The sequence below is a fragment of the Nannospalax galili genome, unplaced genomic scaffold, assembly GCF_000622305.1.
Source record: "Nannospalax galili isolate Female #2095 unplaced genomic scaffold, S.galili_v1.0 scaffold95, whole genome shotgun sequence".
NCBI lineage: Eukaryota > Metazoa > Chordata > Mammalia > Rodentia > Spalacidae > Nannospalax > Nannospalax galili.
Window position 1 is genome coordinate 5,085,464 of NW_008342393.1, and position 10,836 is coordinate 5,096,299.

A 10,836-nucleotide genomic window follows, 5' to 3' on the forward strand; every position below is an offset into this window, starting at 1 on the left:
CTGATGTGAGACAAAGCCACCCTTGTAGTGCAAGAGACTGGTGTCAGAGCCTGTGTACTCACTGTCATTTATTTTTTATTTTAAGACTTTATTTTTAATTTATTATTATTTTATTTGTCTTTTTGAGACAGGGTCTTACTATATGTAGCCAATGCTGTCTTTGGACATCTGTTCTTCCTGCCTCAGCCTCCCAGAATATTGGGATAACAGGTGTGTACAACCAGACTTAACCAAGACTTTATTTTTAATTGACAAATATTTGAATATATTTATGGTGTAAAATAGACTTTATTTTTAATTTATTATTATTTTATTTGTCTTTTTGAGACAGGGTCTTACTATATGTAGCCAATGCTGTCTTTGGACATCTGTTCTTCCTGCCTCAGCCTCCCAGAATATTGGGATAACAGGTGTGTACAACCAGACTTAACCAAGACTTTATTTTTAATTGACAAATATTTGAATATATTTATGGTGTAAAATATAATATTTGGCCAGGCATGGTGGTGCACGCCTTTAATCCCAGCACTTGGGAGGCAGAGGCAGGCAGATCTCTGTGAGATTGAGGCCAGCCTGGTCCACATAGTGAGTTCCAGGCCAGCTGGGGCTATAGGGAGATCCTGTCTCAAAAAAAGACCATATATATATATATATATATATATATATAAAATATTTGATACATGTTAACTTTATGGGATGATGAAATCAGTCTATTAATGAATGTAGCACCTCACACACTTTTTGGTGACATAAGTACTTTTTTAGATTTATTTATTTTTATGTATATGAGTGTTTACCTGAATGTATATATGTGTACCACATGCATGCTGTGCCTGAGGAAGCCAGAAGAGGGCATTGGATCCCCTGGAACTGGAGTTGCAGAGGGTTATGAGCTACCATATGGGTGCTTGGAATCTAACTGTCTTCAGGAGCAGCAAGTGCTCTTAAATGCTGAGCCATTTCTCCAGCCCCCTTTGCTGCATGCACATTTAAAATCTGTTAGCAATTTGAAAAATCCATTCGATCGTTGCCAGCTGTAGCCACCATGCCATGTAGTGTATTCCTCTGCTCTAACTGACACTTTGTGACCTTGGACCAACAACTCCCCATTCCCAGCCTCTGTGAGTCATGATTCAACTCTTCCACAAGTTCAGTCCTTTCTGAGTTCATATATAGTGAGATCATGGTGGAATCTTGTCTTTCTGTGCCTGGCTTTTTCACTTAGAATCCTGTTAGCCAGGATCATCCATGTTGATGGCAGTGACAGGATTTCCTTCTATTTTTATTATTTTTATTTAATTTTTGTGTTTATAGTGTATGTGTTTGTGTACACTTGTGAGTGCAGATGCATGTGCATGTATGTACATGCATGTGGAGGCCAGAAGTGAATGTGGAGTGTCTTCTTTTATCACCATTCTCCACCTTATTTTTTGAGACAGGGTCTCTCACTGAACCTGACACTAATGAATTGGGCTAGACTGACTGATCCCACAGGCTCAGGAAATCCACCCATCTCCACTCCAACCCCAGTGCCAGGGTTACACATGTGCACAACCACACCTAGCTTTTCTATTTGGGTGCTAGGGATCTCAACTTGGGCTCTCATGCTTATGTGACAAGCATTTTACCTGAGATTGCCCCCTGACTTTTATACATGTACATTCCCCCCCAACACACACACCACAAGCACACAAAACAATTAAAAATGAAAATGAAGGCCAGTGTGGTGGTGCATGCCTTTAATCCCAGCACTTGGAAGACAGAGGCAGGTGGATCTTTGTGAGTTTGAGGCCTGGTCTACATAGCAAGTTCCAGGCCAGCTGGGGCTACAGAGAGACTCTGGCTCCAAAAGTCAAAACAAAACCAAAAACATGCACCACCACACACAACCCCACACACAAAAAAAAAAAAACCAAAAAAAAAAACCCCAGGGCTGGAGAGATGGCTTAGCAGTTAAGAACACTGGTTGTTCTTGCAGAAGACCTGGGTTTGAATCCCAGCACCCATATGGCAGCTAACAATTGTCCATAACTACAGTCCCAGTGGATCCCACAGGCTCTTCTGTCCTCCGTGGGCATTGCACGACATGGGTGCACTTACCTACATGCAGGCAATACATGCATACACATAAAATAAAAATAATAAAATTAAAACAAAACAAAACAAAACACACAGCTTAATGGGATGATCCAGGATCTGAACAAAAGCATTGGATTCCAGGGCTCCTATTAATGTATCTGCTCCCAAATTCCATACCAGGGAGGCTCACAGGAGAGGTATACACATGAGGAGCACAGGGCCTTGCAGCCTGGCTGAGATCATTTCTCCTCTGCTACCCTGCAGCCAAGTGCCCGCAGCTCCCCACACAGTCCCTGGAGTGCAGCAAGCAGCTGGACCAGCAGGCGCTCCAGCCGGAACAGTCTGGGCCGGGCCCCCAGCCTAAAGCGCAGGAGCCCTAGTGGGGAGCGGAGGTCCCTGCTTTCGGGCGAGGGCCAGGAGAGCCAGGATGAGGAGGAGAGCTCAGAAGAGGAGCGAGCTAGCCCAATGGGCAGTGATCGTCGCCACAGGGGCTCCTTGGAACGAGAGGCCAAGAGCTCCTTTGACCTCCCAGACACACTGCAGGTGCCGGGACTGCACCGCACAGCCAGCGGCCACAGCTCTGCCTCTGAGCACCAGGACTGCAACGGCAAGTCAACTTCAGGACGCCTGGCGACGGCCCTGCGGCCTGATGATCTCCCACTGGATGGGGATGATGGTGATGACGAGGGCAACCTGGTGAGACTTCCATGGGGCACAGTGACCCCCTCACCCCTGAACTTGAGAGAGGGCAGCTGTGTCTGACCAGCAGTGTAAAGGAGTTACTGCTTTAAGCACAAGGGATCTCAATGAATGCCTAGTCTGCAATCTGACCTCCAAGCAGCCTCTTTCTCCCTCTGCCTCTCTGCAGAGCCTCAGGTCCTCGTGCCTGGGGCTGCTCTCTGCTATCCTTGGTGGATATGAATGGTTTTGGACAGATATGTATGAATCTTTCATGGCCCTCCCCCTGTGACTCAGAAAGACCCATCACTCATCTCTCTAAACTGATGTCTCCCCTCCCCTCCTGTCCCCCTTTCTCATCTGGACCTCATCTGTGATGAGCCTTAACTTCCAGCCTGTCCTTGCCCATTCACTCCTCCCCCAACCCCCATATCACCCCTTTATCCTGAAGATGAGCACAGGGCAGGAATATAGGATGCAAGGTTAGCACGTGAGGAGGAGGGCCAGTGTCTCCTCTGCCCAGGTGTGTCTTTGAACAGACAGCTGTGATGAGTACAATGTTCACTAATTGATGCAGCTTCCAGTCCCAGTCAGGAGAGAAGGGGGCAGGCAGGCGAGGGTGTTGGGGGCTGGATGGGAATTGCTCTGAGCCTTGGCTGGGGAATGCAGGGAAGGAGGGTCAAGGTGAAGGAAGGGCAGTGATCAGGGATGGGGAGGACCTGTAGGGTTTAGAGTAAACCAAAAGGTAGTTTTAAAAATAAAGGTAGAGGGGCTCTGGAGATAGTTCAGCGGTTAAGAGCACTGACTGCTCTTGCAGAGGACCCGGGTTCGATTCCCAGCACCGACATGGCAGCTACGAACCGTCCTTAACTCCATTTCCAGGGGAATCAACACCCTCTTCTGATCTCCGAGGCACTGAACAACACAGGTGCACTCACATACATGCAGGCAATACACTCATACACATAAAATAAAAATATTAAATAAAATATATTTAAAAAATAAAGGTAGAGGATCAAGGCAGAGGGCTGGGTCAGAGAGGTTGAAAAAGGTGAGACAGGTATGGATCTTGGAGTTGCTCAGGAGGAGACGGATTGAAGGCTTGGAGGCTTGATTCAATTCAAACTTCAGTGTTCCTTCCACAGAGCAAAGGGGAACGGATCCGAGCCTGGGTCCGAGCCCGCCTCCCTGCCTGCTGCCGAGAACGAGATTCCTGGTCAGCCTACATCTTCCCTCCTCAGTCAAGGTCGGTTATGGTGCTATCCTGAATGCTAGAAATGAGGGGGTCTAGGGCAAGGTGGCCATCCTTGCAGAGAGTCCTGTAGGGGTAGTCGGTCTGTGCCTCTCCTTGCCTGTGCCTTTCCTTCCCAGCCTTTGCCTCTGTCCCTGGACCAGGTTCCGCCTCCTGTGTCACCGGATCATCACTCACAAGATGTTTGACCACGTGGTCCTCGTCATCATCTTCCTCAACTGCATCACCATTGCCATGGAGCGCCCCAAAATTGACCCCCACAGTGCTGTGAGTCACCAGGAGTGTAAACACGGCTGTTGAGTTCTGCTGGGTGCCAAGATCCTCCTGGGTTAGCGTTAGCATTCAAAACAAGCAAAGGAGGCGAGAAGGACCAGACTGTCTCCAAACTATCTCCAGTCTGCCTAGGATCACACATCACAGACAGGGCAAGGAGAAGATCCAGGACTCCTCCTTAGGTCTCCCAGAGTCTTGCTTCTGCCCCCCACTTCCAAGATGCTTCTGTGTCCTCTCCTGCCTCAGTTTCCCTTCTACTGACATACCAGCCTAGCTGGATGTTTCATTGCACTCCAGGCTATACAGAGCCCACTGTTCTTTTGAGTCTTGTGAGGCATATATGTGTGTGAGTCCCGTGATGAGGGTGACACACATGAGACTGATCCTATGAGGGCTGATCAGTACTGCTTCCCCTGTGCCTGCCTAGGAGTCTCAGTGCCACCGTGACTGGTGCATTGCTGGGGGACATCTCACCCACTCTGCCCCAAGGGTATTGTTGAGCTGGGCTGGGGAGCTGCTCTTTGCCCCTTGTGGTCTTACCAGGTGAGAAACAGCTAGGCTTTCTGGGGCCTTCTGCTTGGCTATGAACTTGTCAGTCCTCAGAACAGCAGAAGCCAGAGACTGTAGTACTGACATCCTTCCCAGGGGCCTCACTTCTTTGGATGGGTCCAACTGGTCTTGGGAGCTATCTGTCGAAGCCTGGCATCAAATCCACTGCTGGCATCAGTTCAAATTATAGAAGTGTGGCAAGGGTGGCCCATTCTCCCTCTAGGCACTCAATACCACTTGCTTAGAGGTGGCCAGAGGTTCCCCCCTCCTCACCCCTTCTCACCGCCTCCCCCATCATTGTTTGAATTTCAGTGCTGTTGGGGCTTCTGTTTTCCATTAGGGTTGGATCTAACTAGGCCAGAGAGGAGGTGGAGAGAGCCAGAGGATTAGAGGGGCCTGCTAGTCTGCACTACATGAGTGAGAGAATGCTGGTACTGGGGACCCCTGCCCAGGCTGGTGCACTGCCCATGCCTGCCTGCTGCCCGCCTGAGACTGTGTACAGCAATCTGACACTGTCTTTCCACCTTCCCACTTAGTTCCTCTGTCCGCAGCTCAGTCACTGACCAGCTTCCCTCTGTCCTCTGTTCCTTACTCTCATGTACTCATGCTCAGTACTGCTGGCCACCTCTTGAACTCCCCTCTCTTGGCCATCAAGGATGACCTCAGCCCATAAACACCAGGGCACTGGGTCACCCATGCCTGGCATAAATATGGTGCCTAGGGAGGCACAGCCTGTCCCCATGTGCCCAGCTTGCTTGCTGTATCATTTCTGGGGGACACAGCAAGAAAGTAAATGAGATGGAGATGGGAAGGGTGGCAGAGGTCAGAGATCAAGTTAAATCCTGCTCTAGTTTCAAGAAAGAAATCAGGGGGGATTGGGTCTGGGATTTGCTACCCAGATAACAGCCTATCCCCTCCATGGGACATGGAGTTCTGTTCAGGGACAGGGGCAAGACTTTCCACAGAGCTGCAAGTGAGGCTAGAGCTGGTATTGTGTGCATGTGGGTGGGGGGCTCTTCTTTATCAATTGTTTTGGCTTTTGTATGCAGGGCAGACCTAGCCCATGAACAGGACTCCAGATGGGCAGTACTTGCCTCCTCTCTCTTGCAGGAACGCATCTTCCTGACCCTCTCCAATTACATCTTCACCGCAGTCTTTCTGGCTGAAATGACAGTGAAGGTGATTGAGGGGGTGGGGTCAGCACTGGTTTGAGCCCTCTGGTGTGGTGGGTGAGTGGATAATGGAACTAGCAGCAGAGGGTGCGAGTGTTGGCCACAGTGGAGGGCAGAGTTGGGGACTGCAGGGAGGGTGGCTAGTGACCATGATGCCATGATGGTCCCCAGGTGGTGGCACTGGGCTGGTGCTTTGGGGAGCAGGCATATCTGCGCAGCAGCTGGAATGTGCTGGATGGGCTGCTGGTGCTCATCTCGGTCATCGACATCCTGGTGTCCATGGTGTCAGACAGCGGCACTAAGATCCTGGGCATGCTGAGGGTGCTGCGGTTGCTGCGGACTCTTCGCCCACTCAGGTGACCCATCCTCCCCTGGGAGGTTTACACTCCCCACCCCAGCACTGTGTTCTCCTGAGGGACACCTTTAACAACCAGCACCCCCACAAGGGAACAAATTCCCTCAGGTACCCTATGTCCTGGTGTGTCCCCACAGGTAATCCTGTGTCCCACTCCACACATCACTCACGTCACAGCCCTGCTCATTTCCCTCCAAGATACATAGCTGCTGTCATTTCTTTACTTTGCTCCTTTCCAGTGTAATGTACTCCTTGGGGCCACTTTGCATGTGACACGGCCTGTCATGACCAACTCCATTAGGAGCACAATAGAAGGGCTCTTAAGCCTCTGGCTAAAGCCCTCCTTTGGGGGACCCCTCAGGATGATGCTCAGCCTCTCTTGTGAGGGACACATCCTCTTGCTGGCTTTCCTCACCTTCTACACCCCTCAGGGACCACCCCCTGGTAACACTTTTCCTGTCTGGAGATCTGTCTTCCCCAGCCAGGCAGTCACCATCTCCTAAGTCAGGATTGATAGAGCTACTTCCCTGGCTGTAATAATCCATCTCCCTCTTCCTTGGCTGTCCCTGCCTACCTGTCCCAACACTTGTCTCCTAGTTATCATCTACCCCCCCATACCCAATACTGCATCCCTAGGGAGCACTTCCCTTGAGCTTGGTCCTCTTCAACTCCCAGCCTGATGAGAGAACACACTTGATATGCTGAGGTTGGAGGTGGAGATGTGGCAGCTGCAGGTGCCTGCAACCTGTTTAGAGACTGCAGGGGCAGGGTCGTTGTGGTGGGGGCTCTGTGTAAAGAGGGCTCTGCATAATGAGCCTCCCTACCCCAAGGCAGAGTGGAAGGATTGTGAGGCAAGGTTGGGGTGTGGGGAAGGGTTCTAGCAGAGCAAAAGCTATAGGAGTGTTTGAGCTGGGAAGCCCCTCTTACCACCCTCCCTCTGCTTCCCAGGGTGATAAGCAGGGCCCAGGGGCTGAAGCTGGTTGTAGAGACACTAATGTCCTCCTTGAAGCCCATCGGCAACATCGTGGTCATCTGTTGTGCCTTCTTCATCATTTTTGGCATTCTGGGGGTGCAGGTATGTGGAGTTGGGAGGTCTGGGGGGGGTCCTGTCTGAAATTCTTAGGAGTGTCCCTCCTCTCCTCTTGGCCCTGGGTTAAGCTTGCTGCGGCCATCATTCCAAACAGGAAAAAACAGAATCCCTTCCTTCCAGGGCCTAAGCCTCAGGCCCTTTTGCCTGCTGGACATTTTACAGAAAAGTGGAAGCCGTGAGGGGACCCTCCCCAAGGGACTCAGTCTCAGAGAGGTTGAGGCCCATTGGTAACCACAGCCTGCTGTCCCTGCCCACTGCTGTCCCTGCCCCCTGGCATACTTGTTCACACAGATACTGGTCTGCACTGAGTCCCCTTTCCTTCTCTGCTTGAGCAGGGTGGGCTAGATGCCAGGCCTGGGGATCCAGGACCCAGACAGCTGGGCCAGGTTAGCGGAGTGCTGGCAGGCAGGCCAGTGTAGACCCCAGACAAGGCAGGAAGTGGGGGCTGCCGAGGAAACCTGGCTTTTGGCCCAGGGAGGAAACTTGGCTTCAGAGGAAAAAACTAAAGCTGCCTGCAAGGTTCAGTAGAGGCTTCAGGGAACCGGGGAGCCCCTCTGCCCCAGCTTCATCATCTAGTGTCCCTACTCCAACTACTCTTCATACTCTTCCCTCTGCTTCTAGAATGCCCACTGTGTCCTGGAGAGGGGTTGTTCCCTGGTTTCCTAGAAGCTCTCTAGCCGCAAGGACCAGGTTGCATTTGCCAAAGCTGTGTAGAGTCTTTCTGCCCTACCTCACTCCCCATCCCACCTGTGGTCCAGTGCCCACTCTCTTCACCACTTCCCTTGGCTCAGGAGAGTGAGTCATTGTTGAGCCCAGCCCCCTGGGTTTAGGTCTATCCCAAATGGCTCCCTGAGGCCCCAGGTCCTCCTGTCCTTCAACCTCCCTTCCCCAGCAGGCATGGCCTGGTCTAAACTAGAATGAGGGTAAGCTTCCTAGGCAGACCTGAATTCAAGCCCTTTTCTAGCAGCTATGTCCCTAGGGAGTAAATGAAGATCTCCGAGTCTCAGTTTTTCTTACCCTTAAAGTGGGTCTGATCATCCACATACCTCCTGTAGCTGCTATGAAAATTGAATATGTAGCCCAGTGGTCATCAAACTTGAGCATCCATCAGAGTCACACAGGCTGCTTGTTAAAAGATTGTGAGGCCCACTGTAGCATGTCTGATACAATAAGTGTGAATGGGTTGGAGGAGTGTTCTAGCACGTTCTCAGGTGATATTGTTGGACTCCACCCCCCACCCCCAATCTGGAGCACCATCGACCTAGCTCTTGGAAGAAGATGAATGATTGAGCCCTTCCTTGCACTGTGTCCCCTTCTCTCAGGGCACAGGCAGAGAGTACTCTTCATAGGGTCTCTGACTGACATTACTAACCCCAGAGAAGAGCACTGTCCTCCTGATTCAGGTCCTGGACTCAGAGCTGGGGTGAGGAGTCCTAGGCTAACTCTGTTTCTCACATATGTGTGTCCAGCTTTTCAAAGGAAAGTTCTTCGTGTGTCAGGGCGAGGACACCAGGAATATTACCAACAAGTCTGACTGTGCTGAGGCCAGTTACCGGTGGGTCCGGCATAAGTATAATTTTGACAACCTCGGCCAGGTGAGTTCCAGGCTTGGGGGGTGGGGAGCTTGGAGGGGACACAAGTCCATGCTGAGTGATACAGACTGAATTGGCTGGAGGTGGGCAACCATGGAGAGAATGGCCTGCTGGTTAACTGCCTTCATGCCCCAAAGCTAGTCTATCCACGCACCCCACTGAGCAGTCCACAAGGGCCTATAGCCCTCCAAAGATGAGATGGAGATTCAGAGACAGCTGGGAATTGGCCCAGGGCCACAGTGCTGCATGGTAGGGCAGAGAGCACTTGTAAGGCTTAGACCAGGCTGCTCTAGATGTGTCCTGGCACCATCAATATCAATCAGCTCAATGACCTACAGGGCCTCCGTTTTGTCATCTGGTGAATGGGTTCATGTTAGTGTTTCCTTAGGGCTGGTAGTAAGGGCATGATGTGTGAAATGTACATTGGCTTACATGGTGAGATACATGTTGTTAGGAAGATTCTTTTTCCTTCCATGTTTTCAGAAACAGACAGGTTATGAACTAGCTGGGCTGTAGATAGAGCTGAGAATTCATGGGGCCTTGGGTTCAATCTCCATTACTGCAAAAAGAAAATAAAGTAGCTGGTTCAGTTTTGTTATTTTATTTTCCACGCCCCCCCACCCCATTCCTGTTTTGATTTCTAGATTCCCAGGGCGCTGGGAATCTGAGGAAGGTTAGAGGCTTGGTCATTTTACATGTCTTACCAGCCATGGGATCCCAAGACAGGGAGTTCTCCTGGAGATGCTTTGATGAAGTGGTAGGTGGTTTGGCCACACATTCTAGATTTCAAATAGTCCGTCATCTCCTCCTTTCCTCTCCACTTGCCCCCAGGCTCTGATGTCCCTGTTTGTGCTGGCCTCCAAAGATGGTTGGGTAGACATCATGTATGACGGGCTGGATGCTGTGGGTGTGGACCAGCAGGTAAGGCTGAGGTGGGGAGGACCACATCTGGGTTCAGGTCTTTCACTCTGGGCTGGTTGATGAGCCTAACTAGGCAAGCAATAATCAGAAGAGCAGAAACCATCAAAGAGGAGCAGGACCTCACTGTGGGGCTGTGACTAGAGGCCCACAAGCCTGCAATAAATTTAAATCATTTCAAATGAGAGGTGCATAGTTAAAAATAGATGGCATATAAACCCAGATGGGGAGTGCTCAGGGAAAGTCTGAAGGTCTAGGGACACTGGGCAGGTATCACCACAGGACAGGAGTCAGCTGGAACACAGAAGCAGCTACTGGATAGAGAATACCTATTCTCTTTCATCACACTCCCCACCCCTCCCTATTGCCTGATGCCAGCCACTCACCTGTCAGATCCCTGGAACTATTTGATTTTGCACAAGAACAGCCCAGGTGAGCAGCAGCACCTGGGCTGGTTCCCCGGCAGACTAACATCACCACATGGCCTTCCTGCTCCCCACCAGCCCATCATGAACCACAACCCCTGGATGCTGCTATACTTCATCTCGTTCCTGCTCATTGTGGCCTTCTTTGTCCTGAACATGTTTGTGGGAGTGGTGGTAGAGAACTTCCACAAGTGCCGACAGCACCAGGAGGAGGAGGAGGCTCGGCGGCGTGAGGAAAAGAGACTCCGGAGACTGGAGAAAAAGAGAAGGAGTAAGGAGAAGCAGATGGCCGGTCGGTAGTCTTTCCACATCTCTCTGGGTCATGCTTGACCTCGGCTTGTGACTGCAGGGGGCTGGGGGCTGGGACTGGAGGCTAGGAGAAGCTGCTCCTGCCCCCCCCCCCCCCCCCCCCCCCCCCCCCCCCCCCGCCCCCCCGCCCCCCCCAGCGGCCCA

General features: G+C 51.2%; 1 protein-coding gene across 18 annotated transcripts in view; it reads left to right on the top strand.

Moving 5' to 3' along the window:
* Cacna1g (calcium voltage-gated channel subunit alpha1 G) overlaps positions 1-10,836 on the top strand; it is a 65,384-nt gene that overhangs the window by 36,995 nt on the left and 17,553 nt on the right. For 11 of the 18 annotated variants that reach the window (XM_029566091.1, XM_008838361.2, XM_008838364.2 and 8 more), the window contains 9 exons: positions 2,344-2,775; positions 3,903-4,003; positions 4,153-4,276; positions 5,942-6,010; positions 6,175-6,359; positions 7,307-7,433; positions 8,918-9,043; positions 9,872-9,961; positions 10,462-10,675. In XM_029566091.1, the coding sequence (XP_029421951.1) occupies positions 2,344-2,775; positions 3,903-4,003; positions 4,153-4,276; positions 5,942-6,010; positions 6,175-6,359; positions 7,307-7,433; positions 8,918-9,043; positions 9,872-9,961; positions 10,462-10,675 (1,468 nt within the window). The remainder of the gene's footprint in view (positions 1-2,343; positions 2,776-3,902; positions 4,004-4,152; positions 4,277-5,941; positions 6,011-6,174; positions 6,360-7,306; positions 7,434-8,917; positions 9,044-9,871; positions 9,962-10,461; positions 10,676-10,836) is intronic. The other 7 variants (XM_008838360.2, XM_008838363.2, XM_008838368.2 and 4 more) reach the window with 1 other exon arrangement.